General features: G+C 41.7%; 1 protein-coding gene across 1 annotated transcript in view; it reads left to right on the forward strand.

The window, feature by feature from the left end:
* Window positions 1-8,177: 8,177 nt before the first annotated feature.
* The window catches only part of LOC311514343 (potassium voltage-gated channel subfamily KQT member 1-like), a gene marked incomplete at its 5' end in the record, with an annotated part of 745,885 nt that continues 728,443 nt past the window's right edge, over window positions 8,178-25,619 (forward strand). The window contains one exon of the mRNA XM_084616893.1: window positions 8,178-8,581. Coding sequence (XP_084473019.1) covers window positions 8,178-8,581 — 404 coding nt within the window. The remainder of the gene's footprint in view (window positions 8,582-25,619) is intronic.

Consider the following 25,619-nt stretch of genomic DNA (forward strand, 5'->3'; position numbering starts at 1 on the left):
GTGGCGGGGAGCAGTCAGGGGCAGGGGTCCCGGGGGTGGTCAGGGAGAAGGGGTGGTTGGATGGGGCAGGGGTCCGGGGGGGCAGTTAGGAAGGAGAGGGGGGGTTGGATGGGGCAGTAGGGGGCAGTCAGGGGCGGGGGTTCCGGGAGCGGTCAGGGGACAGGGAGCAAGAAATGGAGTGGATGGGGCAGGGGTCCCGGGGGTGGTCAGGGAGAAGGGGTGGTTGGATGGGGCAGGGGTCCCGGGGGGGCAGTTAGGAAGGAGAGGGGGGGTTGGATGGGGCGGTGGGGGCAGTCAGGAGTGAAGGGTCCGGGGGCGGTCAGGGGACAGGGAGGGGTGGATGGGGCAGGGGTCCCGGGGGGGGCTGTCAGGGGGCATGGAACGGGGGGTTGGATGGGGCAGGAGTCACAGGGGAGCCGTCAGGGGGTGAGAAACGGGACGGGGGTCGGATTGGCAGCGGGGGCCGGGCCACGCCTGGCTGTTTGGGGAGTCACAGCCTTCCCTAACCAGCCCTCCATACAATTTTGAAACCAGATGTGGCCCTCAGGCCAAAAAATTTGCCTGCCCCTGTTCTAGTGTTCCTGAAGTGGGGTCTTCTGGCCCCTTCTAGGCTTTAAGAGCCATCATACTCTGTTACAAGCCTCAAAGGAGACAGGTAGTCTGTTTCTGCATGCTGTCTATAATCATGGAGACTAAAAAAGCTGAGTTTTCTTCTAGTTCCTAGCTATCATGTTCCTGGGTTCAGGAATAATAAGTATTTAGGCCCAGATTCTGCATCAGAACCAGGTAGCACAGATCCATATTGGTAGATCCTGATGCAGGAATAGAGTCATAAGTGGTTAATCTATCCTGATTCTGAAAGAGGGAATTGGAATTCCCTCCCTTTACTCAGGCTATCTAAAATAACCTCTAGAAAATGAAGAAAATAGTACTGACTCCAGTGCTGTTTAGCTTCCTACGGTTAGATCCTACAATCCTTATGCTAGTCAAATTCCTTGCACGTCCCTGCAGCCCGCCACTTCCTGCAGCTCCCATTGCCCGGGAATGGTAAGCGTGGCCACTGGGTGCTGCGGGGAGCCATGCCTGCGGACAGTCAACGTCAGCAAAATGTCTCGCAGCCTGCAATCATATGACCCTGATGGGCCGCTTGCGGCCTGCGGGTTGCAGGTTGCCCACCACTGATCTAGACCATCTCTGACTGTCTAACCTGCTCTTAAAAGCCTCTAATGATGGAGATTCCATAACCTCCTTAGTCAATTTATTTCAGTTTTTAACCATCCTGAAAGGAAGTTTTCCCTAATGTCCAACCTAAACCGCCCTTGCTGCAATTTAAGCCTATTTCTTCTTGTCCTGTCCTCAGAGGTTAACAAGAACATTTTTTCTCTCTCCTGCTTGTAACAACCTTTATGTACTTGAAAACTGTTATCATGTCCCCTCTCAGTCTTCTCTTCTCCAGAATAAACAAACCCAGTTTTTTCAATCTTTCCTCATAGGTCATGTTTTTTAGACCTGTAATCATTTTTGTTGCTCTCCTCTGGACTTTCTCCAATTTGTCCACATCTTTTCTGAAATGTGGCACCCAGAACTGGACACAGTATTCCAGTTGAGGCTATATCAGCGTGGAGTACTGTGGAAGAATTACTTCTCATGTCTGGCTTACAATACTCCTGCTAATACATCCCAGAATGATGTTTGCTTTTTTTGCAACAGTATTACACTGTTGGCTCATATTTAGCTTGTCGTCCACTGTGACCCCCAGATTCCTTTCTGCAGTACTCCTTGCTAGACAGGCATTTCCCATTTTTTATGTGTTCAAATGATTGTTCCTTCCTAAGTGGAGTACTTTGCATTTGTCCTCAATGAATTTCATCCTATTTTCTTCAGACCATTTCTCCAGTTTGTCCAGATCATTTTGAAAATTAATCTTATCCTCCAAAGCACTTGTAATCCCTCCCAACTTGGTGTCATCCACAAACTTTATAAGTCTACTCTCAATGCGATTATCTAAGTCATTTATGAAGATATTGAACAAAACTGGACCTACGACTGATCCCTGCAAGACCCCCATTTGATATATCCTTCCGGCTTGACTATGAACCACTGATAACTACTCTCTGGGAATGGTTTTCCAACCAGTTATGTGCCCACTTTATAGTAGTTCCATCTAGGTTGTATTTCCTAGGGTTTATGAGAAGGTCATGCAAGACAGTATCAAAAGCCTTATTAAAGTCAAGATATACCACATCTACTGCTTCCCCCCTACCCAGAAGCTTTGTTTATCCTGTCAAAGAAAGCTATTAGGTTGGTTTGACACAATTTGTTCTTGACAAAGCCATGCTGTTACTTATCACCTTATTATCATCTGGGTGTTTACAAACTTATTGCTTAATTATTTACTTGGTTATCTTTCCAGGTGCTGAAATTAAGCTGACTAGTCTGTTATTTTTACAGATGGGCACTATATTTTCCTTTTCCAGTCCTCTGGAATCTCTCCCATCTGCCATGACTTTTTGAATATAATCGCTAATGGCTCAGATATCTCCTCAGTAACAAATCTGAGTATTGTCGGGTGCATTTCATCAGGCCCTGGAGACTTGAAGACATCTAACTTGTCTAAGTAATTTTTAACTTGCTCTTTCCCTATTTTAGCCTCAGATCCTACCTCATTTTCACCAGTGTTTGCTCTGTTAGCTGTCCAATCACTATTACACTTTTTGGTGAAAACTGAAACAAAAACGTCATTTAGCACTTCTGCCATTTCCACATTTTCTGTTATTGTTCCCCCACCCCCACCCACCATTGAGTAATGGGCTTACCCTGTCCGTGGTCTTCCTCTTGCTTCTAACGTATTTATAGAATGTTTTCTTGTTATCTTTTTTGTCTCTAGCTAGTTTAATCTCATTTTGTGCCTTGGTCTTTCTAATTTTATCCCTACATGCTTGTGTTATTAGTTTATATTCATCCTTTGTAATTTGGCCCAGTTTGCACTTTTTGTAGGGTTCTTTTTTGAGTTTTAGATCATTGAATATCTTCTGGTTAAGATAGCATGGTCTCTTGCCATACTTCCTGTCTTTCCTACACGAGTGGGATAGTTTGCTTTTGTGCCCTTAATAATGTCTCCTGTAAAAACTGACAACTCTCTTGAACCGTTTTTCCCCTTAGCCTTGCTTCCCATAGGATCTGACCTACCAACTCCCTGAGTTTGCTAAAGTCTGTTTTCTTGAAATCCATTATATTTACTGGGCTGTTTTCCCTCCCACCATTCCTTAGAATCATGAACTCTATCATTTCATGATCACTTTCATCCAAGCTGACCTCCACTTTTAAATTCTCAGTCAGTTCCTCCCTATTTGTCAAAATCAAATCGAAACCAGCCTCTCTCCTAGTAGCTCTCTCCACCTTCTGAAATAAAAAAATTTCTCCAATACACTGCAAGAACCTGTTGGATAATCTGTGTCCTGCTGTTATTTTCCCAACAGATGTGTGGGTAGTTGGAGTCCCCCATTGCCACCAAGTCCTGTGCTTTGGATGATTTTGTTGTTTAAAAAAGCCTCATCCACCGCTTTTTCCTGGTTAGGTGGTTTGTAGTAGACCCCTACCATGGCATCATCCCTGTTTTTTACCCCATTTATCCCTTACCCAGAGACTTTCAACAAATCTGTCTCCAATTTCCATCTCAACCTCAGCCCACGTGTATACATTTTTAATATACAAGGCAACACCTCCTCCCTTTTTTCCCTGCCTGTCCTTCCTGAGCAAGCTGTACATTTCTGTACCAATATTCCAGTCATGTGCATTATCTCAACAAGTCTCTGTGACACCAGCTATGTCACAGTTGTGTTTATTAACTAGCATTTCTAGTTCTCCATACTTCTTGCATTAGTATACAGACATCTAAGATACTAATTTGATTTTCCCTCTATGTTTTTGTCTCCCTCATTGATCCCTGCGATAATGGCCCATGCTCCCCCAAGAGTCCAACCCTTTCCCCACATCTCTATGTTTTTTACTTGCCTGTGGGCTTTAGTCTCCTGCCCCCATTGAACTTAGTTTAAAGCCCTCCTCACTAGGTTAGCCAGTCTGTATGCAAAGATGCTCTTCCCCTTCCTCAATAGGTAGACCCTATCTCTGCTCATAATCTAACATATTTATCCTCTCAACACCCATGTGAGGTAGGGAAGCATTGTTAGGTACTGCATGCTGTCTGGGTTTCAAAGCGTTTTATAGACCATGAAACTATACAACACCCCTTTGAGAAAGATAATTCCCAACCCTATTTCACAGACGGGGATCTGAGGCACGGAGATAAGTAACTTGACCAGTGGAACTGGAATTGAGCCCATATTTCCCAACAGTCCAAGGTAGCAGTCTCGCCGCTGGACAATCCTTCCTCTCCCAGTCCAGGACAATCTGGGTTCTATTGCTGCTTCATATTCACTGTGAGATCTGTCATTATTTGGTGCCTTGATTTCTTCTTCTACAGAATGGTGAGGATATTTTCTCACAGGAATGTTGTGTAGTTTGTCTATAAAATGCTTTGAAATGCTCAGAGGTATTCAAAGGTAATTATTTCCATGGCCTTGGATACATGTTATTCTTGAATAACTTTGCTGGACAATTTTCACGTGGGAATAGAAATACAAGTACTTTTGAGAGGATTTGGGGATGAGTGCAACCAATAATAATTGTTGCAGTTGGAAAACTGCCATATGAAAGGATGAGGAAGAAATCATAGAGGATGTTAATAGAGGCAAAAGGGAGCATAAGGTGCAAAGGGTGAGTGAAAGCCAGTGTGGTGCAAAACTTTTGTAAGAGACCCAAGACATGAGCCAGGTTTTCTGACAGACTCTCAAACTTTTCATTGAAACTGGGCCACCTTTCTGGAAGAGCATGTATGGTTTCAGGCAGGTGACAATCCTTCTCTATGGTTCACATTCAGCACTATCTGGACACTATATAACTAGAAAGAAGCAAATGAAAGAGAGCAACAAAAATTCAGTGTTCTGGAGGGATTGACTTGTGGAAAGAGGTAAATGTGTATAGATTAGTTTATAGATAGCTAAGGGCTAATTAACATGATACATCTACAAATATTTGAAACGGTACACACCTAAGAACAAGAAAAATTCTTTGCGGTTGTACATACAGGTGCAACTAGGAGCAGTCAGATAAAATTAAGAAACTAAGAACTTCCTGAAAGTGTTTGACTGGAATATTCTTCCAAGAGAAACGATGCAAGCCTCCTTGTTAGGAACATTTAGATCTGGAGTACAAAACAAAGGAAAATGGCAACAGTCCTGCATTGCCAGGAGAGTGGATGTAATGGGCCTTTCCCACTCTAGTTTCTTTGGTTCACCCTTAGGTAAAAAGAAAAGGCGTACTTGTGGCACCTTAGAGACTAACAAATTTATTAGAGCATAAGCTTTAGTGAGCTACTCATGAAAGCTTATGCTCTAACAAATTTGTTCGTCTCTAAGGTGCCACAAGTACTCCTTTTCTTTTTACGGGTACAGACTAACATGGCTGCTACTCTGAAACCCTTAGGTAAGTGATCTTGCACATACTGGGTGAAAACTCTGGGTCAAATTCCTGGCATTCCCCACAGGAAACTATTTTGTTTCAAAGAAGTGAAACAATAAAAAAATCAGAATTAACAACTTTTCTGGCATGATCACAAGGCTCAGCAACAAGCTGAGAAACATAATGCTGAGGGGTCTTCCTTTTGGGTGCTCTCTTCATTCCATTGGAATAAGAAAAATTAGCGTCAGTTCAGAAAAGGCAATGAAGAAAAAGATAAATCCATCCTGACATGGTATAGATAAGGCACACATAATGATCCTCTGCTATTGGCTTCACCAAATCTTCAGTGAGAAAAGATAGGCAGCCTGCTTAGGCTCTTGAATATAAGAGACTGCTGCAAAGGCATAGACCCAGCTCGTACCAGTGCATAATTAAATTCAAAAGGTTGTGAAGGAAATGTCATTATTAATCCTTTTAATTAGTTATACATAGGTAGGAAAAGATGGGTGGTTGTGTCAAGGGGGCAGGGGGAGAATTGAACATCTAAACTATTGCTTATGTCTGCTGCTAGTGACATAATAGCAGAGAAGCACAAATGCTCCTCTCTGACATGATAAGACTATCAGAACTGGGAGTCCCTAATTCCTTTTTTGCCTCACACCTACTTCCAAGGAAAAACAGACAAGGGAGATATAAGGGAGGTTACCCTGGATGGGTGAGGGTGGGGCTTGATAAGCTAGGGGGCAGAGTCAGACAACAGTTCTCTCTGCACCTATGAAATCTGCCATATGTAGCTGAGGAGCAGAGAAGAGGAGAAAAGGGACGTACAATAGGAGAGAGTATGTGCTGCTTGCCAGATGGTTTCAGGTTTTTCTTCATTTTATTTCTGTGTGTGTGTGGAATCTCCTTTTTTTGGATTAAGCACGCTAGTTTTTGATGTAGCTTTGGTTGCAAATGCTGGTTAACAGACCTTTGTTCGTAGCACTTGTCTGGTTACCCTTAAGCCCTGTAAAATGAATTGGAATGAGTGAGAATAGTTCTGATATTTGTTTAACCTCAGTTCTTCTTGTGAATTGGGTGGGCTGAAAGGCTTCTTGCTTTAAATTTGCAATTGTTCCCGATAGCTTTTTAGCACGGAGGGAAATGGCTAGAGAAAATTGAGATTAGAAGTATTTATCCATCAGCTGTGTGATTAACAAGGATATTTTTCTCATTGCAAAATGCATTAAGGAAAAAAATAGTTGACTTGGTAACAAGTCCACTACCCCATGTAAACATTTCATGAAATACCTTGGAAGAGAGGCTCTGCTTAGAAGTATTAAAATGACAATTTATTCACTCATGCGCTGAGATCTTAAGCAACAGAACAAATAAATTTAATTTGACAAAAACCAGGCAATTAAGGCTGAAATTCCACTTTCAATTATTCCGTTATGCTGAGGTAATAGCAGATCATATGGTATGTTTGAGGCCTCTCTGACAGAGGAGCAAATCAACTGCAAATAATAGGCATCCTGACTTGAGTTCTAGCCATCATTTTAGCAGTAATTCCCGTATTGCCTTGCTTTTGTGAGGGCAAGCAAAACTTGGAATATTTATATTTTTATGGACATGTGTAAGAATTGAGGCAATTTTAAAAATGTCTCTTCAGAAAATAGACTTCTAACACCTGCAAAACTGTTATACTCTGATATAAAAATAAATGTAGACATGTGTTAGTAGGTGTTAGACTATAGCTATTCAAATCTGTCTTATGAAGTACATGCTGAGCTTTATTGGCCAAATTTTCCACACTGTTCCACCAACAGGACTTCACTTAGGTCAGTGTAATTACCACCAATATAAAGTTGTTGTAAAACAGAATCAGGCCCTATAGCTTTCATTTAAAGAAACTGCAACAACACAGATCTTCCAAAATTGTGAGTTAAAGGAGCATAATAAAGTTCCAGTCCTGTTTTGTTGTTGTTGCTGCTTGAGCAAAACTCAAACTGAGCACATCAGGAGTTACAATTGCAGGATCAGGCCTCTTATGTCTGAAATTGCTCATTCTCAATCTTAAAATTGTTCTACAATGTAGACATCCTAGCCAAGTCTTTCAGAATGCAACATAATAATGAAGCTTCATATTTTAAACCTATGTATACTATGCTTTAGCCCACAGCGAGCTTATAGTCAATGTATAGACTCTCAGAAAACAGAAGCACTGATAAATTTGCAGCTGTAGCAGTTCTATCTGCAGGAAAGGAGATTTCTGTATTCACTGAATTTAAAATGATTTGATAGAATCACCTAAGAGGAAGGTAAGGTGCTTCTGTTACTTGTGTTGTGCTATTTTAGTAACCTTTAAGTCTGTTTTTGTTTAATTGTCATTACATTGAATCTAAGTTTTCCACCCCCTACAAAAGTCTTACCGTCTAGTTACTTCTTGTGTCTCCATTGTCTAATATGTTCTTCTGATTTAATTTCAGAGCCTCTGAGTGACAACAGGTGACAGGCTGGTGGCTCACACTGTTGTGTCACAGAGGAGTTCCAGGATAACGGCAGAAAGACATCTTATCAGTTATTGGAGAACACCCAGGACAGAAAGGATATACAATACCTTCTTTTATGATTTTAAATATTGATCAGGGTTAGCAATACCTGTGCTTCATTACAGAATGTCCTGTGGTAATGGTGAAACTGGTGGGCACTCTATGTATAACCTCTGTGGTCAGGGTCAAAGCTCCAGCGCCCAGTTAGGTAGTCTGCATGGTCATAGGAAGTCTTCAGGATTGTTGGAAGTCACAGGGAACCTAAACAATAAGCAATATTCTTCAGTGGCACTAGCTTCAGATACCATGGTGAATAATGGATCAGGAATTCCCCCTAACTCTGAGGAAGACACAAAGGATTCAGCATTCCAGCTCAGCAACCAGCCTATGACAGAAAGTGAAATCCATAGGACCTACACTACGAAGTGTTTCTATGGCCCTTACTTAACCAAAACTAGTATGCAGGGAGATGTCTACAACTTCCTGGAGAGGCCTAGTGGATGGAAGTGTTTTATTTACCATTTTACTGTGTAAGTACCTATACTTTCACATAATTTCTGATGTAAGAGCTATATGAAAATGTGCACTCATGGTCTACCGGAAAACAGAGTACTATGAGTCAGTCTGGCATCCTTACTCACATGGAGAGTCTTTGCTCACATGAGTAATCCCACTGAAATGGATGGAACTACTTGTTCCAAAAAGGATCAGGCCTTATACATGTTAACTTTTCTAGTGTGGTTCACTGGAGTCCTTCAGTATTTCTATTTTTACTTGTGGCTTCTCTTTCAACTACTGTGCTTCATCCTTGCTATATCCAAGACAAAAATGGTCCAGTACTATCACCACACTTTTTTTAATCTCTGTCTTAATTTATTTACATTGTTCCAGTAGACAAGGAGATGTATAAGACTTAGTTCTGGTCAGATACATCATGTGACTGTAGATGTGCATTGATCATCCTGCAGTTGCAAAACTGACTTCAAGCCATTTTTTGAAGTCAACTTCTTGTACAAACACCTGAATGCTACACTTCTAATTTCAGTTTGGGTTAATTTACACAACTTGGAGTTATCAGTATTCCATACGAGCTTTGCAGCAAGTTAGTCATTTTACCACTTGTGCAGTACACAGTGAGGGGAAATGAAGGCTTTGATTTATCCGTGTAGTAGCAAATTAATACAGCTGTTAATATTTTCTTTGAGCTGCTTATAGCATCCACCAGGACAGTACAGTTCAGTTATCACTTTACATGCTGCTTAAGGGCAGCAGTGAGCCCCCCCCGCCCAGATTAACAGACTCATGCTCGTGGGGCTCAATGCTGCCATGCTAAAAATAGCTGTGTGGACATTGCAGTTTAGGCTGGAGCTTCGGCTTTGAAGCCTAGGGAGAGGGGTGGGCTTCAGAGCCCAAGCTCCAGCCCGAGCTGAAATTTAGAAATGCTGCCCACAAGGCTATTTTTAGTGTAGTAGCGCAAGTCCTGCGAGTCCCAAGGCTGGCCTTAGGGGTGGGCCATTCAGGCGACCGCCCAGGGTGCCCTGGTCAAGGGGGGCGCTGTGCAGCAGCGCAGAACGCGCGCTGCCAGTGTAGTGTTGGAAACTGCTCTTGGCTGGCAGGGGAGTGCCGCGTGGGGGCATGCCTAGATTGCTCCCTGCTTCCTCCCGATGGAGGGGAGAGCAGTGTGGCTGGATGGGTGGGTTTGGGGGGGGGGAGGCAGTGATGACGCACAGGTACTGCTTGCCTCCCCAATGTTCCTCTGTGCCCCCTGGGGGGTGTAAGTGGGGAAGTGAGAAGCAACGCCAAGCGCTCCGTGCATCCAGGTCACAGCCCAGGTGGGGAAAGTGACCTGGATGCTGGGAGCCTTGATGTCGCTCCTCCACTCACAGCCTCCTAGGGCATGGAGGGGCAGCATGGGGGGGTGGGGGGGAAGGAGCGAGCAGCAATGCCAGCTGCTCCGTGCATGCAGGTCAGTTTCCCCACGTGGGCGCAGAAGGGGAGTGCAGGGATTAGCAGGCGCAGGAGGGAAGTGCAGGGGTTTAGGCAAAGTGGGCAGAGTGCAGGGGTTAGGGGCACAGGAGAGGGGTGGGGAGCCTGGGAACCCATGGAGGCCAAGGGAAATGGGTGGCACCCAGCGGGCCAGGGGAGCCAAAATATAAGTTCACCCAGGACACCATTTTCCCTAAAGCCGGCTCTGGCGAGTCCTAATCTGTTGACCCAGGCTGGGAAGATCTCTGCCATGGGCTGCCATGGGACATACCTTAACAGTAATTATTATTTGCTTTTTGCTACAGTAAAGGGCCTGATCCTGCCCCCATTGAATCAAGTGGGAGTTTCACCATTGACTGAGATTAAGATTGAGACAAAAAAAAAAAGTCTTTGTTATGAAGAAAAGTGGAGAATATAGCTCTTGTGTTTGTCTCTGGTGCTTTCTTAGGGCCTGATCATGCATTCCTTATCCTTAGAAAACCATCACACATTTCAAGTGAGCAAGTCAGTGTCAAATGCCTACTTTTTGGAAAAAACACTTAGAAAGATACAGCAATGTTTTAAAATGAGGGTAAACCATGATGCCTCTGTTAGTCATAAAGTAGATAGTCTTATTACTATTTATTTCCATTCTGCCTCAAGATTATCTTGGGTTTTATCAAATGAGGTTTTGATTCATGAAATTTTGCCAAGTAAATGGATAGGGCCTCTTTCAAGGACTATACTTATAGTATATAATCATGCCTAAGGCTTAAACAGATTTCATTTGTGTAGATTTAAATATGTGAATGGTCATGGTTTAAGCCTATTTGAGACTGGGATTTATTTCTCACTAAAATGCGTTTGAGATGTGAAATACTGATGATGAGAGCAAACTAAGGTTGACCTTTAATTTGTGCTTGTGGCAGTGATTTTTTAAAAAACTCGACCACAGTTGGGGGACACCACTGGAGTTAATAGAAAATTATTATTATTATTTTTAGTGGCATAATGATTTTAGTAAAACTAAAAACCACTTAATTCCTTCATCCACCCCACTGTTAAAAACTTTTCACTAAGAAGTGCTTATTTTGATTAAAAGAAAACTTGTAAACGATTCTTTAGACATTAGTTGCATCCAAGCGTCCACCTAAGTGCTTTAGCTCCCTAATGATCATATAGTATATACATTTACAGTACAAGGATTTTTACAAAGTGTAGATATACCATACAATAGTAAATATGAGTAAAGGCCATAATGACATGAATAAAAACTGAGTATCAAAAGATGAAATGTAATTATTAATTTTATTATTAAACTAAGCTGGTGTCTTAAAAAGACACTTTAAAAATGTTGCCCATTTCATTTATGCATTACAGACATTAATTTGTAAGTGATCCATGTGTTACATGGATCATTAGGATCTTAATGCCCTTCTTTCTTGTATGTAACTGAAGTTTTATGACTAAATCTTTCTGTGTAGAATGTGGGGAATTGGATGCACAGCTTTCATTAACTCTCCTCAAATTCTTCACATACTACAGTGACAACATTAGTCATTTACAAACCTGTGGGGAACTAATATCCAAATGGGACTGGAGTCAGATAAAAAAAGACAGGTACTTCCAGTTCAGCTATGAAAAGTGCACATACTGTGAAAAAAGGCAAGGCAGGGTGACCGCAAGTTTGGACAAGTGAACCCTGAAAGCACTCTCATGAACAGAATGAAAGATTAAATTTGTGGGCAGAAGGAGAATAGAGGGCAGCAGAGATAGCAGTGGTGCACAGTATATGGTGTCTTGATTCTCTTTTGTGCCAACCATTTTTCTGTTCCTACTGAAGCTCCTTAAAGAATTGGGTATCAATATATCTTAGAGTCCAGCTGCTGACCATATGGTCTTTAGTCCAGACACAGGAATGCCTTGCTTGAATTTAGTTCTAAACTATTGTATGCATTTGCTTAAATCCCACTCACATGCCAAGATAGCACTGTATAACCCTCAGATTTTGTTTTTGAAGTAGTTGTGTGATGTGTAATTTTGACCCTGGGGTATTGTAGCATGGCAGACAAATTCACTTTAATAAGACATAGGTAATGTGTTTCTCCCTTTATGCACCAAAGTTTTGCTTTTTATTCCTCCAATTACTTTCTACTATGAGCATAAAAAAAGATGAAAGTAGATTATATTTAACTGAAGTTACTATGCAAATCCAGATAGCTAAATCCTTTAGCTATGATTGGGACATTTTATATGTTTTGTATCTTGGTGAAACATTTTGTTAGTTTGCATTTTGAATAACAAGTGGCTGGATTATAATCTAAAATACTGTTAGGTTTCTTAAATATCTCATTTAGCATAGGCATGCCCTTTGGCTGGAAAAAGATAAGGGCAGCCAATTTTCCTCAATGACAAAATGATTCTACCCCAGTTTAGGAATCAGATAACAATGAACACAAAGCATAGTAAATACATTTTATCTGACTAATGTTCTAGACTATGTGACAGGGTATGCTATGTGTCCAGGTCTTCGGGGACCTCCCAAGAGTTTGGTGAGAGACATTTCATTAGGATTCAAATGCACAGTCCAGTTTTCATGCCATATCTCAGGGGCAGAGAAGCTGACTGGGAAGGGGTAAGTGGTCAGAAAATAGATGCAGCTGAGGTTCACTGTAATGAAGTCCCAGATGGCAAATATGAAGACACAAGAAAGTTGTGGCTGATGGCGGGGAAGTGGTTTTTGTTATATGTGCACCCTAGAAAAGGAAACGACTTTGATTTAGCTGGTTGTTCATATCCTGGCAAGGAGATAAGGATTCTGTTCTTTTCTGACTGCAAGTGATAGAGAGGACATTCTGTGTCAGATACAGTGAGCTGAGCAGCACCGAACAACAAGAAAGATATAAAATTATTTTTATTAACTGCCACTGGAATTTCTTAGCTACTACTTAATGGTGGCCACCCTGTTGGAAAGCAAGGGCATTTATAGAAACAACAGTACAGAAACCTAACATAGAGTTGAGGGTCAAGCCCTGTTATCTTTATTCACTTGTGTTGTCTCATTAAAACGTTTCTGTCATTGAAACTTAAGATAAGAGTTGACCAAAAGGAAACCTGTACGTATTCTGCTTTAGTACTGTTTGCTATTGAAAAGAGAACTTGCATATTCGATACTAAAATGTTTCTTATTCACACGATGATCTCCTTCTGCTATTAAGCCAGTATTATGGCAGGTTGGGAATTGCTGTAGTCTGTTACCCTTGAACCAGAGATTTTCAAAGTAAAATGGACATTGCCAGCCATCAAGATAGAAGTGCAAATATTATTTTTTTTAAATATTCTAATAATTTCACAGTTTACACTTAGTAGTTAGTGTATCACAGCTACTCTCTTGAAGATAAGAGACTTTGATGGTGGAAAAGTGATCATCTCCAGCTTAAAGGAAAGTTAAACCAAGAGAACCACTACTTTGTAATCATATATATATATATATGACCAAGTTCTGCCCTCACACTAGTGTCAATCAGGTGTAACTCCACTCAGTTAAAGAATGAAAGTTATTTAAAGTCAGTGGAGCTGCATGGAATTTACACTAGTGTAAACCAGAGCAGAGCTTGGCCCATTAGTTTCAGACACAGAAGTTAGAAGTTGAGTACAAGACTGAAGATAAGCGTGATGCACAGTGGTCTGTATATCTGACAGTGCTTTTTGAAAGTTGGAGAGATCCTTCACTTAGAGTTCAACTTGTTTCTATGGGCAGATCACAACTCCTCTGAGCTGCACATAAAGATCCATGTGTGGATCTACACACTTTTGCATGGAAGAAAAACTCAGGTACTTTCAAGGTGCCATGTCCTTCCCACCACTGCATTCTGCAGAGGTCTTTTTGTATTATTCTGTGTCCACATGAAGGGAGCAGGCAGACTAAGGGAGGGCTGTGGGGATGCCTACTGTTTCCCCCTCTTTCCCCATCAAATGTTGTATATATGCTCAGTACAGCTCATTAACCATACTACAAGATGCCCAGGTGGAGCTGCCACATGCTGGAGCTGATGTGAGGGGCACAGGACCGACGTTAACAACTCTGGCCTCCCATGGCTCCCTGGAGGGAGGAGAGCTTAGCAAGGGCCCTGTAGCCTTTCCTACATGGAGGTAAATACCGCTTTCCCAACAACTTGCTGTGGGGTAATGTGCAGATTTCCATGGGAAGTGTTCCTTTTTTACATAGGTGAGAGAATCTGGCCCCTTTTGACTTCTAAGTCAAGGTTTATATTTGCATCAGAAACCTTTTACATTTGTATTTATTTGTATTATGGAGCAATGTAAAAATGTGAAGTTGATGGTACTATTAACTTATCACAGACACTGTTACTGTCCAAGATGGATGAACTAGTATTTAGTATAGTCGGCTTAGTCGCTGAAAATAATTTAGATGGAGGTGTGGGGGAAGGGACATCAGGATGGCTCAGGGATTTATTATGACTGAGTGAACCTTTCCCCTATAGGCAAGTGGTTTGAGTCTGGGCCAAGTCAGTAGTGAAGACGACTTCATGTCTGTTGCAGGAGATAAGAAAGAAGTTTTTGGCCTCAGTCGAGTTCTCAGTGAACAGATGTTCACATTATAATCACTGGTACAGTTAGCACAGGTTGAAACCCACGTTGGCACTCAGCAGAGAAAACAAGGACTGTTTGAAAAGGGAGATGAAATTCTTGTCTATGTTGATGGCAAGCTGAGGTGTGAATCTATCCTGCACTAGCTTGCCATAAACCAGCTGACCATGTGAACCCTGCTGACATGCATTAAGTGTTCATTAATGAACTTTGATCTAGTCCTATTTGAAAGGGGACTAGATCAAAGCACACGAACAAATGGTTAACAGGCATCAGCAGGGTCCCCATGGACACCTGGTCCACCGCCAGGTTAGTACAAGCTAGATTCACACCCCAGCTTGGCCTCGTGGTTAGAGCAGAGGACTAGCTGACAGACTCCTGGGTTCTTTTCCCACCTATGCTATTTTCTTGTTTTGTGAATGTTAAAGGTTACTTTATACAAATGGTTAAACTACAGCATGATGATTGCAATACCTTCTTCAGAGGGGTATGCTGAGGTCTAAGTAGTAATCAAAAAGGGCTTTGAGGTCCTTGAGTGAAAAATACTGTATAGGTTTTAAATAAGAAAAATCTTATTCTTAGAGCAAACATCCCAGATTACTTCACCTAGGTGTATTCAAAAACCAAACGAACAGCAGCCTTCTCATTCCTTCAGTATCTTGTCAGGTAAGAGCTACACAGCTTCTAAGGAGCACAGCAGTGGGATTTTGTACTGGAGACCTTATGTGGTGTAGGGGTGGGACATTCTAGGATCATCAAGCCATACATGATCACATTATGGAGGGTTTTTCTTCCTTTCAACCCCCTCCCCAGCTCAGACTATATATATTTTTAAAAGCCTATATTAAGAGAACTTTAAGATCCCATGGTGAAGCAGTCAAGTCAGCAACTGACCAAGACTGTATGCACAAATTTAACTGACCCCTGGCATATCTTCATTATACTTCAGTACTTCACTTTATATGATCACATATTGTTTCTCATCTAATTTATCATCGGCTTTTTTCTATCTACTTTTGAATCTGAGTTGTAAAATTGATCAGCCGTAGCAAGACCCCAATTGGACTTAATGGAATCTCCAGCTGTTCTCTCTTTTCAGGGTATTAGAAACTCTGGGTTAGAGTTTTCCACAACCTTCGACGCAACCAAGCTGTGTAGCATCTGAAGTAATATTCCACATATGTCAGACAAACCCTTATAGTCATTTGAGAAGTATGGAATAATCAGTTGCATGTGGTGTAAAATGGTGCAAGTATAACTACAAAGAGTAATAGTGAACATTTGTTGGCATGTAGCATGGCATTTTAGGCCCTAGACTGCCACTAAGTTAGCTTAGTCAACTGCCTCTTTCAGACTATATCCAATAAATGCTGAGCTCCTGCTTTAGAAGAAATTGCATAGTACATGGCTAGTTCCCATTGATTTCTATGGGAGTTAGGCACCTAAATGCCTCTGAGGATCTGAGGCTAAGTTATTAAAATACATGCCTTAGAGAAAAGATTAAAAAGTGTGTCAGTAAAGATACTGAATCATTATAACACTGAAAATAAGTACACAAGAATGAAAGCGTATCAGGAAAAAAGACATGGATGTAAAGCTAAGTTCTTCGTAAAAATTCTGATGTGAGAAAACCTGGATTGGTGCTGGAAATGGCCCACCTTAATTATGCACATTGTAGGGAGAATGGTCACTTTGGATGAGCTATTACCAGCAGGATAGTGAGTTTGTGTGTGTGGTTTTTGGGAGGGGGGTGAGAGAACCTGGATTTGTGCAGGAAATGGCCCAACTTTATTATCATGCACGTTGTGTAAAGAGTTGTCACTTTGGATGGGCTATCACCAGCAGGAGAGTGAATTTGTGTGGGGGGGTGGAGGGTGAGAAAACCTGGATTTGTGCTGAAAATGGCCCACCTGATGATCACTTTAGATAAGCTATTACCAGCAGGACAGTGGGGTGGGAGGAGGTATTTTTTCATATTCAAAGTCTGCTGCAGTTTCCACGGCATGCATCCGATGAAGTGAGCTGTAGCTCACGAAAGCTCATGCTCAAATAAATTGGTTAGTCTCTAAGGTGCCACAAGTACTCCTTTTCTTTTTGCAAATACAGACTAACACAGCTGTTACTCTGAAACCTGTGAAAATAATGTGATCCAGTAGTTGAAGGCTGTATCATAATGTATATAAATATGAAAAAGAGTTACGGTTGCTAAGGCACCCTAAATATTGTCATTTCCTGATCTGAGTATTTAACTATTCATCCTTACTTTTTCTCATGTTAAATTCCCTAAATTTAGTGTAGGAAATACTGTGGTAATGTTAATGACTAAGGCAATTGAAAAATTAAGGGCTGCTGCTATAGTTTACATTTTAAAAATATTTAGCTAAGTATTGTCATGTTTCAGAGCTCATTAGCGGGGTCTACTTAAATTGTGGAGAAGTAACACTTTTTGCAGGTTGGCCACAGCATAAATAACAAATTTCATGGATGCAAAATTTGCTCTTTATTCCGTGCCAACCCATGAAATGTGTGATTTCTCCGTAGTGTTTCTCAAACTGGGGGGTCCTGACCCAAAAGGGGGTCGCAGGCCTTTTAGGGTGTTGTGCTATTGTCGCCCTTACTTTTCTGCTGCTGCTGGTGGCGGCACTGTCTGACGCAGGGCGAGAGGTGAGCGTGCCTGCTGGCTGGGCACCCAGATCTGAAGGCAGCGCCGCCGCCAGCAGCAGGGGGGAAGGAAGGGTGATGTGGTACTGGCATCCTTACTTTTGTGCTACTGCTGGCTGTGGCGCTGCCTTTAGAGCCGGGTGCCCAGCCAGCAGCTGCTGCTCTGCCTTCAGATTTCACAGGGGAGACCAGTTTTCATGGTCCGTGACATGATTTTCACAGCCGCAAATTTGGTCGACCCCTAATCATTAGCAGTAAATAGTTCGTACATGGAAAATTATAGAAGGCTTGAACTTGTGGACTTTCTGTAGACTACCTCTAATGTAACAACTCTCATTTACTGATACTAAAAGCGGTGATTTTCAACATTTTTTTTCATTTGCAGACCCCTCAAAATTTTCAACTGGAAGTGCAGACCCCTTTGAAAATCTTAGACATAGTTTGTAGACCCCCAGAGGTTCACAGACCACAAGTTGAAAATCACTGCTAAAAGCATTCAGCGAGTAAATTAACATAGTGTTTCTCTTACTGTTATCAGTAAATGGAACTTGGAGCCCATTATTTGTAATTCTTTATCTCTAGGGCGCCCTCTAATTCCCTTTTGGATCCTTGGAACAAGTATCACTAGAGTGCAGACAGATATTTCCCCTTAATAAGAGTCCCCAAGTGATGTGATTACAATATGCACAACATAAATAACACCTAAAGTTCAAAGCCATAAGGCGCATATGACGGCATGTGTGAGTCTCATGACTTCAAAATCAAAATTCAGATTTGAATGTGGCAATAGTCTCGCTAAGGTATTACTGAATTAAACTTTCTCTATGTAATTGCTTGTACTGGTAAGAAACACTGTTTAGAATTTTTACACAGAAGTTGGGCTGCTAAGTGTTCTGAATTAGAAATATACTAGTTATATTTGGCATACACACCAGTTGCAGACCTGTCTGTTGATAGGTTTCCCCCCATGGTATAGCAGACTTTAGATGCTAGGGGGTTGAGCAAAGTGTAAGCGTACTGCTCTATTTCTGGTATCTGAGAACAATACAAGAAAGAAGTGAAATCTGTTATGGAAAGTTATAAAAGATTAGGAAAAAAGCTAAATAAAGTTTCATTTATTTCTTAAAGGGCATGTTCCTTAACTGTTTAAGGTGGCGTGTTTGACTGGATGAATGTCACGGATTGGGAGGAGGTTGCTACTGGATGCATATGCTTTAACACAAAATACACTTCTCTTTGTGATTCTCACAAGTCTTAAGGTTGTATTCTTCTTTAAATCCATGGGGACACATAATTTGTTTCGCTAGCATTATTGATGATTGTGGTGGAATTTTTTTGTATGCCATTTAGTGCACATTTTTAAAAACATGATTTTTAGTTTCATGGGAAAGACTGTAAAGTAGATACCATTAAAAACAAGTACTGCACCGCAGTATTTGAGTTACTGTGGCATTTCAGTCCCTGTTGCCAAAAAAAGACATACAGAAGAAAACATTTTTGAAAGTCATTGGCCATTTGGTCTCCCTTAGAACTTTACACACTAATCTGCTCTTGCTGCAAATTTAAGGGATTTAGGGCCCAATTCTGTGATTCGTGCAGTGCCCACATTGGGAATGGAGGGCATGCCACATCTTCCAGGAGTGAGCTTTAAAGGCTTGATTCTGTGAGATGGGTAACACATTGCATGACTGAGCCCCTAAAGGGGCAATCCACGAAGCAATTTAGGTGCCTAAACTCCAAAGGTTGGTGTCTAAGTTCTTGTGCATGGCACCATTGTGATTCATGATATTTCTGCTTGGCTGCCGCCTAAACTCATTTGTCACCTAACTTTTCTCTGTAAAAGTTCTCTGGGTACAAGTTTTAGATCCTGAAGCATGCACACTGCTGCCTCCCTCCAGGCATCCAGATGCCCACCTCCCACCTAAAATCTAGAGCAGCAGTCCCCAAACTTTTTGCCACGCCTCTTCTGGAGGTTCCTCCGTGTCCCCCTTGGGGTGTGTGTCCCACAGTTTGGGGACCTCTGATCTAGAGCAATTCACGAACTAGGGGAAGATAGGTGCTCACCTGCCCTTGTTGCATGCTGGGCCTGATACAGTAGGCGACCTCTGAGCATGCTTATAGAAGAGGCTCCTATTCAAAATCCATCTGGAAGAGGAGGTGGTAGCAAAAATGGTGCTGCCACCCAGTGTTTAGAGCACTCACCTGGGATGTAGAAGACCTAGGTTCATTCCCCCACCCTGCCCTGCCCCATCAGAGAGGGGTTGAACTGCGGTCTCCCACCACTCAGGAGTGTGCTCTAACCACTGACCTATGGGATATTCTCAGATCGGGCTCCCTCAGTCTCTCATGGTGAAACAGTGGATAAATAATGGAAGACTGAATGGAACAAGGGGACTGGACCCTGGGTGTCCCACTTACAAGGTGGGTGCCCTAACCATTAGGCTACAGAGTCTTTCTCACCCCCCTGCCCATTTTGTGGGGAGCAATGCAGGTGCTAAACTCATTCCTGCAAGAAACCCCTTAGGCACCTAAACTACTTGATTTCAGGCCACTGGTTCTTGTTAAGGGATCACTAGCAGCAATCGGTGCTTCCCTGCAGACCAGACCAACTCTGCAAGAGGGGAGGGCAACACATCTCTCTGGTCGGCATCTCCCATTGACTAGCTTCGATGGCTTCCCCCCAGCCTGCTACCTGTTGTGGATCACATTCTTAAGTGCCCGCTTCTCCCCCATTCCTTGTAAAAGGAGCATGGGTTCCTAACTCTGCTTTGTGGATCATAATGTTGTTCCTATGATTTTTCTAGGCTCCTAAAAGTTAGGCGCCATGATGCTCAGTCTTGCAGTGGCTAAGTCCCTTCACAAATCTTACCCTTGGAGACTCAAAGTGAGGGGTACAACACATGGTGAAGGCTGTGGTATTTGCTGAAGGAGTCACTTAGCAGAATAAAGCTGTGTGGAACAGGCTTGCTCTTTCTTTCAGTTTACAGAGCAGCTCTCCACACCTGAGCACAATGATAAAGATATTAAAATCCTGAAAACTGATCCTTTAAGTCATGTTTGCCACACAAGTGAAAGCTGCATGGACATTTAGAGGAATTACCAGGCATGCAATAGAAGGTGTTGGTGTGCTGTACTTAGTGGAGAAAGAGGATCGTGTTTTGATTGCAGTGGAAAAGAGATAAAGAGGAAAACACATCCAAGTGCATATGCCATCTAACAAGACACAATGGGAATAAAAGAAAACAACATGCAAGAAGGCACAAAAATTAGTGGAGGATACCAAATGTTAGGTACTCAAAGGAATTACTAAGGTTACAGAATTGAGTTAGAGAGTTTTAGCCACAGGGAAAACAAGGTGTAGAAAAACAGATTCTCTAAGAAGTTAAGTGGATCCCCATTAAGTATTGCTGTCAAACTTAGAGCATGTGTGAACACAGTCTGTCAGTGCTGGATTGGTGCAAATAGAATGGGGTGGGGGGGGAGGGCATAGTCTATATTAAAAACTTAAGATCCTTCAAAAGGGAATTATGTTAACTTGTAAAGAACTTGGAAGCTGTGAAGAGCTAAATATTAATATGGAATGTAAAAGCTTAAAAAATAACTCGTATTTGTGCCAGTTTCATAAAAAGTGTCTGAAATGGCAAGACATTTTATGTTTTTCTGCTTGCAACTCAAAGTTATTGTGAAGGACCACTGGTCTCCTTCACTCAAAACTCATCCATGACCAGTTATACAGATATAGATTGAAGTTGCCATAATAAGAGTGCTTTTTAGTATTTATAAACTGCTTTTTAATACAAGGTGCATTACAAGTGTTAGTTATTCCTCACATCACACATACGAAATAAGCCCCCCCCCCATTTTACAGATGGGGAAACTGAGTCAGCAATTTACTTGACCAGAGACAAATAGATTGGGTAGATCAGTTCCTGAGTAGTGTTCCTGATGGTGTTTAGCTAGACAGGAAGTATTCAAAATTAGCCGTGGCAGGCATTTAGCTCATCTTCTCAAAGTAGCAATGGTTAAAAGTTTATTTGCAGAATGTCAAATAGTGCTACGTACTTGAGCAAATTTGAAGTAGCACTGAAAATATATTTGAAACTGTTGAAATGTTCAACTTGGTTTCAGTAAGCTAGACTAAACCACATGGCAACAGAAGTGTAGGAGTTTATACGTACTGGATGCATATTTATAAGAGTTAGTGGGCTGTCATCCCTTTGCTAGGTGGTTGTTTATTACCCTGCTAAAGATAATTATGCATGTATTAACCTAAGCAGTTTGCCCTTGAAATGTTAGTACAAAGTTTAACGGCACAGTATAATTGTAATTAAATAGCTTAAAATACAATTTGAAAAGTGAACCATTCAGTCTCAGTGAAAGATTGCTTAATCTTTTAAATAACTCATTGGCTCTAAAACTTACCTATTCTGACAACCAAGACATAAAGGAAAAGTTCATGTAGATCTAGGGTGGCTAGATTTTCAGAGTGAAATCTAAGACACCTGTTGCTGGGGCAGCGTAGGGCACAGTTTTGGTGAGATTAAGGCTGTGTGCATAAGAGGGTTTTATCCACTCCTTCCCTACTAGCCTGCCCTCTCTTTAGAGAAAAAATGTCTTAAGGTGACACTAGCCCTTTAAGAAGGAGCAGAGGCAGTACCCTTGTGTCTTATCTGCTGCCTCCCAATTAGGCTTAAAAGAGGGCACCTGGGACCTACAGGGAGGAAAGATTTGCTGAGTCAGAGCAGCCTGAGTTTCTCAGTAGGTGAAGGTTACTAGATCTGGCAGACTGTATGTGGTTCCTGAGGGAAGGCTGAAGTCAGAAGAGCAGCAAGAGAGGTTTGCTGGCTGGCATGTCCAACTTGGAGAACCAGGGCTGAAGGTCAGGGAGCAGTAGAGGGACATAACTGCTGGCTCTGAGGTGCAGCTAAGGGTAGGGGAGGAGCTGACATTTTCAAGGCTGGAGACCTGGACTCATGGAAACAGTGAGAGGGCCTGGGGGAGTTGGGGCACTCTCAGCAGAGGCTGGGGGCAGTTCTTGCTGAGGTGGCTATCCAGGGTCGGAAGAGGACTGACAGAGACTGGTCATAGGTGCTTGTATGTAGGGTGTTGAGAAATGAAATATCTTAGGATTTTCATGACTACTTCCAATGGGTTATGCATGGACTTTGTGTGCATGGACTTTGTGAACCTTTTCACCCGTTCTCTCCTATTGTTATAAATTACGTATTTCCGGTGCTTGGGAGGTGAAGAAGAGTGGAGTTGCTGGTCCAGACTGGATCAGTGGCTTCCTAAAGAAGATAGCAAAGTATTTTAGCTAGCTAAAGGTATACGGCTTGCAGAACAGTTCTCTGCTTGAATCAAGCTCTAGCTGTAGGAGAAGGACAGCTTGTGGAGTAGGATTTAGTGAGGTGGGAGAACGTACTGTTGCCAAATTCCAACACTTCAAAAGCAGTCACAGTTTCTGGCCACTCTATGCAACCATGAGGGCTAGGTGCTTTAGAAAAAGGTAAAAGCAGAAATTCTCACTAGAGCTGTGTGGGAACTAGACTTTCCTTTCAGTAGAAAATTTTACAATTTGGAAAAACACGTTGGATGTGTGAATTTTTCCACAGAGTGGTGGGATCAGAAATGTCCCACTAGTCAGGCAGCTGAGGGGGCAGTCAGAAAACCAGCCAGGCTTCTGTCAGGAACATGTATGGTTTCGGTCAAAAGTTTTTGTGACAATAAACGCATTCCTCCAGAACGCTTCATTTTTGACAAATCAGCATTTTCTGATGGAAAAATGTTTTGTCAAACTTCTGACCAGCTCTCATTCTCAGTTAGTTGTATCCAAGATCTGGGGCTTTATATAAAACCAAGAGAATCTGTGACACTGATACAGAGTGGTCCCTGAAGCATTCAGCCAGCCTTCTGTTAATTTCACCTACTTGGTTAAGCTAGCAACTCTGTTAGCTGCCTAAAGGCCATAGGAACAAGAGTGTTTTTTGGATAAAAGCTGCTGAAAGGTAAGAATGTTTTACTGGAACACATGATTCCCAAATGTAAACCACAGTAATCATATTTAAAGAAAGTGAGAACTCCAGCCCATAGGAGTGATGATTACTTGCTTTATATAACATGTAAGAAGGATATGCCTAGGCCAAAGAGGCCCCTAAATTAGCCACTTAAAAAAAATCCCCTTTTTGCTGGGAAAACCCATTCGCTCTCCTAATCAATGGCTACATTGCATGCTATGGAAGTCTCCATTGGGTAACTAGGCTGTCCAACACCAAAAACAAACCAATTCTTGGTCAGCTATAATTGCACGTACATAATTGGACACATTACCCTCAGTGTCCTCTCTTTTTGCCTTGGTTACTGAAAAGCAGCTAAGATATTAAACTTCTACTCCAGTATACTGGAGTAACTCATTACATTTATGTCACTAGAGCAAAGGGAAGCAAAAAGCCCAAAATCAAAAATAAATATGGGTTATAGTTTCACATTGAAGATAGAGCTTTAGTTTTCTAAAGTTATCTGCTAGATTATCTTTTATGTAACTGAGGAGCCCCCAGCAACTTGGTTCTTTCTTGGGGACTGAAAATTACCATGTGTGACTTCTTTTGAATCAATCACACTTGGAGTGCCTAAACACACTATAAATTATTTATTGGCAAGACATTGAGAGCAGATTTAGTTCATTGGTCTGGATTATTTATGCTATTGTGATACTACTACTAATATGGTAGTAGCTCTTAGCCTGGAAATCATGTGGGATGGGTGCTTTTCTTTGGTGTTTTCATTAAACTTTCTCTATTGCAGGATTTGCCTTTTTTTTTTTTTTTTAATAGGAACTTTTCCTAGCATGCCTTTTTAGGGCTGACCCATTACATTTAGCCAAACCTAAACAGCTGCAGTCCTAAACTGCCCATTTTGGATCTATCTGTTGTGGACTGTCTTTGTTTCCTGATTTGTAAATAGGTTTGTTTTTTTTTTCCTTGTTTCTGACAAGATAGTCTAGCACTTTCACTACAGTAGATGAAGAGACAGTCCTTACTACAAATAGCATGTTAGTTATATAAAACTTGAAGGAAGGAATAACTATTTTTTCTTCTAATAGCTTCTATCTTCATTGTGTACTTTATTAGAAAATTTGTTTTTTTTTTTTTCAAATGAGGATGAAACACATTGAATATGATTTTGTTCTCAATGTTTAGCATTATGCCAGCTGGTGATCGTGAACCTAGCTTCCAATAGGGTTTACTCATAGCCATTTGACATGATTGTCCTGGATAGTGGTATTTAATACTGTTAGCTAACATAACACCTCAAGACTGTGTTGAGGTAACATTCTAGTGGAGACCAGTCTAGTAGGAGACACTAGTCTTTATTTTTAACTTCAATTGATCAGCCACCCCCTGCACTGTTCAGTTACCTAGATGGCACATGGAAAAGAAAAAAATGACTTGCTTGACTTTCAAGTTTTCCCTAAATCAGAAAGCTGCAGTGTATGGGGGAAATAGAAGAAAAAAGGAGAGCTTTCATCTATTGCCTACATTAAAATCACTTATGCAGAGAAATAACTAAATGTAAAGGGACAAGGTGGGTGAGGTTCTAACCTGAAGAAGAGATCTGTGCAAGCTCTAAAGCTTGTCGCTTTCAACAACAGAAGTTGGTCAAAACAAACATTAGCTCACCCATGTTGCCTCTGATATCTTGGGACAAAAGTAGCTACAACAGCAGTAAACATTAAAGGGTCACATAATCAGGGTCTGAAAGAGCGGGAGGAATGGAATTTCTACCTTCCACCTGCAGCATCTTTGCTGTCTGTGATTCCATAATGAAACACAAATTAAAAGTCAAGCAACGAAGTTCTTTATGTAGCTACTGGAGAGATGTCTACCCCAGGTAAATTGAAAGAGGAGGGATGTGTCAGGGGAGGGACAAACTATTTGTTTTTCATATATGTTTCCATATCAGGGAAGAGCTGCTGATGCAGCTTTCAGGAAAGTGAAGGTTATGGAACTTTAAGGTTAAGGAATGGGAGAGCAAATAATGATCTCAGTCTTGGGAGTTCAGTAGTATAGAAGATAAGAGGTAAAATATCTTCTAAAGCAAAGGTTCAGGAGCTTGAGCCAGGGTAGTGAAAGGAGGTATGAAGCATCACAGTGCTCTGTAACACCAAGCTGATGTTCTGTCTGAAATAGGTGGATTCTACCTGCTGAATCCCTAAGAGTTCCTGCAGCTTCTGAGAATTCAGGACAAATATTGATTTCACCTGATTAGCATCTCAGCTCTGATGGGGGTCACACACACAATGTTGTGGCTTAAACATTTTTTCAGTAAAGGAGA

Source organism: Lepidochelys olivacea (genome assembly GCF_965140295.1).
Source record: "Lepidochelys olivacea isolate rLepOli2 genome assembly, chromosome: 1".
Classification (NCBI taxonomy): Eukaryota; Metazoa; Chordata; order Testudines; family Cheloniidae; genus Lepidochelys; species Lepidochelys olivacea.